General features: G+C 29.4%; 1 protein-coding gene across 1 annotated transcript; it reads left to right on the forward strand.

Annotated features, from left to right (window-relative positions):
• The first annotated feature begins 3324 nt into the window (after positions 1-3324).
• On the forward strand, positions 3325-4769 carry LOC107823913 (glutathione transferase GST 23-like). Its single transcript, XM_016650626.2, has 2 exons — positions 3325-3735; positions 4176-4769. Exons 1-2 carry the CDS (start codon positions 3424-3426, stop codon positions 4536-4538), a joined length of 675 nt encoding a protein of 224 aa, XP_016506112.1. The 5' UTR covers positions 3325-3423; the 3' UTR covers positions 4539-4769.
• Positions 4770-5024: the final 255 nt, after the last annotated feature.

A 5024-nucleotide genomic window follows, 5' to 3' on the forward strand; every position in this document is an offset into this window, starting at 1 on the left:
ATATTTAAGAATTAGTTCCTTATTTGAATTATATATGAAGTCCTAATATTTAAGAGTTCAAAATCAATTAAGATTTTACCTTATTTAAATTATTTAAATAACAGTAATCATTCCATATTAAGTTCTTAACATGTAAAATTCTATTAATTAAACGCTTTAATAAATTCACCCAACACATGCACGTTCAATGGTAGTAAGAAATATAGGGGAACATCATGGAAACCATTTGGGCTAATTGATTTTTTTTTACTTTAAAACTAATTTAGATTTAAATTACCTTATATGAATTATTTGTTTATTTTAGCAACGTGACATAGTTGTTAATTTTTTCATGTTACAATTCAATTTACCACTTTAAAATCAACTAAAAATATAAAATTTTACTTATTTAAGCGAACCAAACTCAAACATGATTAACATTTATCATTTTCAAAAGCTCATATTTTTAAAATATTTTTTATATTTATAATGCAAATATGTCTTTTGAATATATTTTATGTTACTTTTAAAAACCTTATTCTTATTGATACAAAGTACACGCGCATCGCACGTATTCTAAGACTAGTATATTATATTAAAAGCACGAAGGCCCTTAACGAAATGTCGTTCACCTTTTTTACCCTTTAAAAATATAATTCGCATTAGACAAAACAGTCGTTTTACTAATATTTAGGAATTTTAAAAAAAACTATAACTTTATTTAATAAATCTTCCCTTATTTGAACTATATAAGAAATCCTAATATTTAGGACTTGAAGTTCAAATGCGATTTACTTTCTATAAATCATTTGCCTTTATATTAATGAGCTTTAATTTACATGTAATTCTAAATTTTGAGAATATTGCTATTTGTGTATTTGTTTTTATTTTATTTTGTTAGAGTTAGAACGATTGTGTTCTATAATTAGATATTACAACTAATTTGTTTAGTGATTCAATTATCACGAACCAATACTTAGGAGTTAGGACAAGGTAAACTATGATTCTACCACTTTAGTTAAAAGATTTTTATGATCCTTCGGTTCAAAAAATAATGTTTTAAATTTCTTAGATCATTTAAACTATTAGTATTTCTTTCAAATACTTTATTTCACAAAACATGGGATTACAACTTAGTTCTGCTTATTCTATTTTCTTTTGAATATGATTGCTTGAGATTAAGCTTTTTTTCTAATATTAGTAGTTTAAATCAACTAAATTTTTTGCATTAAATTCTTCATTATCTGAATATATATAAAAGATTCTAATATTAAATACCTTGTATAAAAAAAATTCTTATTTGAATTATGTAATATTTTTTTTTTTGCAAAATATAAAAATAATCTAAAATTAAACGGCAAAGTCCACGAAGAATAAGTGAGAAATAACTGTTATTAAAGTCGATAATATTAGGCGATAGTCCTTCAATATTTAAGGATATTTATGTTCTTAGACTCTAAGTCTTTTGCTTTGTAAATACATACGATATCTAAATTGTTGTTTTGCAAGGTGTTCTAACTCATATCAATTATGGATCTTATTAGTTCATATTGTTTTTGCCTATGTTTTATAACTATAATTACTACAGTAATAGTTATACCAGCTCAAATGGCTAACCACCTAAATAGAATCAATATATATCATTTTCAGAAACTTTTATTATTTTTAGTTTATATTTAATAACTCAAACATACTGATTAATAATATATGTATAAGTCTTAAAAATTATGCTCATCGATATAGGGTACACGCGTAACGCGCGTACCTTAAGACTAGCTACATTATAATGAGGGTTCCCACATAAGTTTGTTATGGTTTTTTTACCGTCATAAGTTTGTTATGTTATGCTTAACAATTTATTCATTTCTAAAACTGTCTTTGGAAGGGAAAAAGTAAAGAAGAATTAATCCAAATAGCTATTCACCCAACCACTTAAACTAAAAATAGTCGGTGAAGGTATATATATATATATATTTGTGTATTATATATATATATATATATATATAATTATGTATAATTAATGCATAAACTATGTATATGACTAGAAAAAATAAATAATGAATATGACCGGCTATTTGTGTAAAGATCCGAAAGAAAATTGATGAACAAAGGTTATCCTTAAAGGAATAATAACATCAACCAATGTGAGAGAATAAGTGGCCAATAATTGATGGACCCTTGATAAATGAAAATATCACTCATTTGTAGGAGTGGGCATAATACTGACCGAACCGAAAAAAATCGGTCGAATCGAAAATTTTGATTTATTCAATTTCGGTTTTTCGATTTATTGTTTTAACGGTTCGGTTTTCGATTAAACCGAAAAATCGAAGTTTTTTTTACTAGCTTTTGGACTCTTAGTCTCTTACCCTATTACTCTTTCTTAGTCTTAAAGCTGAAAACTAATTCTCAAACTAAAGAATCCCAAACCATTGGGTGTGTCAGACCTATAATTGTCACCTTGTCTAAGATCGACATATCTTTTACAAAAAACATGTACGGCAGGAAATTTGAACCATCTGAATAAAATTTGTATATGCTAGTAACAAAAAGAAATTAACTACCAGAAATCACATAAATACATAAAATCAAAAGTCTATCACGGAATATCAATAAAAAGAGAAACATAAAATGACAATAAGTAACAATTTCAATTTGAAACTTATCAAATAAATCTTACTTGTTACTTTTCAAATGAGTGAAAAAATCGAATCATGCCAGATTAATATATGTTAAGACAAAACTTAAAGTAGGAAGATTTTGAATTTTTATAGTTTAACTTTAAATATTTTGCACCAATGCAAGCTTAACGCAAGATACTGCTCATACTATTTTCTTTTCTGTTTTTGTAATGAAGAATGATTTTTCTTGCATAAAGATTCTTATCTTTTTCGTGCATTTGACGGGATTTTTTATTTCTTTTTTCTTTTTCTGTCAACAAGAAATTTATTTTTGTTGTTTCGTAACATTTTTTCGATGGCTTGAAACCGAAAAACTAAATCGATTAAACCGAACCGAACATGAATAAATCGAATTGAACCGAAATTATTATGGTTCGATTTTGATTATTAAAATCACAAACCAAAAATCGAATAAACCGAACCTAACTTCTACAAAATCGAACAGAACCGACCGACGCTTACCTGCTCATTTGTCAGGTGAGACAAATATTAAGTAGCCATCAGAAGATCATTATATATATATATATATGGAATCTCTATTGTGACTCCACCTGTCTCATTTTTTAAGTAGGATTTTTATTCAACTTGGTAGAAAAAGTTAAATCGTTACTAATTGACCTATGTGTTCATATAAAAAATTCTAATATGTGGTCGAAATTTCAAAGACCGGCGCAAGCGTCAAGATAAATTACCAATGGCAATAAGTTGAGTCTTGAAATTTGCAAACAATCACAACTTGTATTAGCTTCGACTGAGAAAAAAAATGGAAGACCAAGTGAAACTGCTAGGAGCTTTTCCAAGTCCCTTTAGTTATAGGGTAATTTGGGCTCTGAAACACAAGGGTATCAACTATGAATACATAGAGGAAGATCTTTCAAATAAGAGCCATGATCTTTTGACATACAACCCTATCTATAAGATGATTCCTGTTCTTGTACATGCTGGAAAACCAATAGCAGAGTCCACAGTCATCCTTGAATACATCGAAGAGACATGGCCTCAGAATCCTTTGCTACCAAAGGATCCTCATGAAAGGGCTCAGGCTAGATTCTGGATCAAGTTCGGAGAAGATAAGGTAAGTTAATCATGTTAGTATGTTTACTTTAGGTCCAGTGTTTGCCAAGAGTTTTTAAATCTAAATATCAGAAGGAAATTAATGTAGAGTACTTCTAGCTAGCATTAAAATATTTTTACTGAGGATTCATATAATTGGCCCCAACTTGGTAGTACATGCTAGTTATTGTCAAGTGTTAAATCGAGTAAATTACCTCATCTAAAATTTTAAGCGCTAAATGAAGGATACTATACTTTATTTATAATAGGTCTGCGACACACCATCACTTGCAGGCTTAATTCATTTTTCTTGAGCCAAAAACATGAAAATTTTGTTCATATGTCACAACAATATAATGAGACTTGAAGAACTCAGCTCTTATATTATTAGACATGGATCAAATTTACTTAGTTATTATAGGCCTGTAACAACAAGTAACATGTTATATCTTTTTAATATAGAGCCCAGAATTTTTCGCAATATTTCACAAGATAGGGGAAGAGCAAGTCAAGGCAACTGAAAAAGCAAAGGAAGTGTTGAAAATTATAGAAGAGCAAGGTCTTGGAGAGAAGAAGTTTTTTAGCGGGGACACAATTGGATTAAGTGACATAGTCTTTGGATGGATAGCGTTATGGCTGGAAGTCATACAAGAAGCTGCTGAAGTAAAGGTCTTCGACTCAGTTAGTACTTTTCCTCGTTTACATGCTTGGATACATAACTTTAAGCAACTCCCTGTAATCAAACAAAATACCCCACATCGGGATGCAATGCTAGCTTATTTCAAACGTCGTCGAGAAATGGTTGTAGCAGCGGCACAAGGTTGAGGACATATATATTTTCCAAATAATAGAGATATTCTAAGTATGTTCCCTGTTTGATCAAGTCTTGAACATTTCCTTCTTCTCTTTTGAGTCTAAAGTACAAGTATCCTATTCCTATGTTTTACTCAGTGCAGATTGAACTGTTATCCATTACTAGCTTGTATTGTGAAAAACTAGTCTATTAATTGGAACCTCCTTTATGAGCAGATAATGAGCTCTTTGTATGGTTATTAAGATATATGTCTGTGTATACGTTTTGTATTAGGATAATTTATATATTTGGAAAATGAAACAATGTCGATGATATCTTGCTTTTGAAATCTGTGGCCTATTGATTAACTGGATCGATGGCCTGTGACATATGGGCGGCGGAGAGTTCAAGCAGTTACACAAGTGTAAAAATAGCACAGGCTAGCTAGTTTTCAAAGGGAATTTTTTCGTTTCTATACTGTACTGGTAGAAAAAGATGTCACACGTGGAACCTTAATG

This window comes from Nicotiana tabacum, chromosome 19, assembly GCF_000715075.1.
Source record: "Nicotiana tabacum cultivar K326 chromosome 19, ASM71507v2, whole genome shotgun sequence".
NCBI classification, from domain to species: domain Eukaryota; kingdom Viridiplantae; phylum Streptophyta; class Magnoliopsida; order Solanales; family Solanaceae; genus Nicotiana; species Nicotiana tabacum.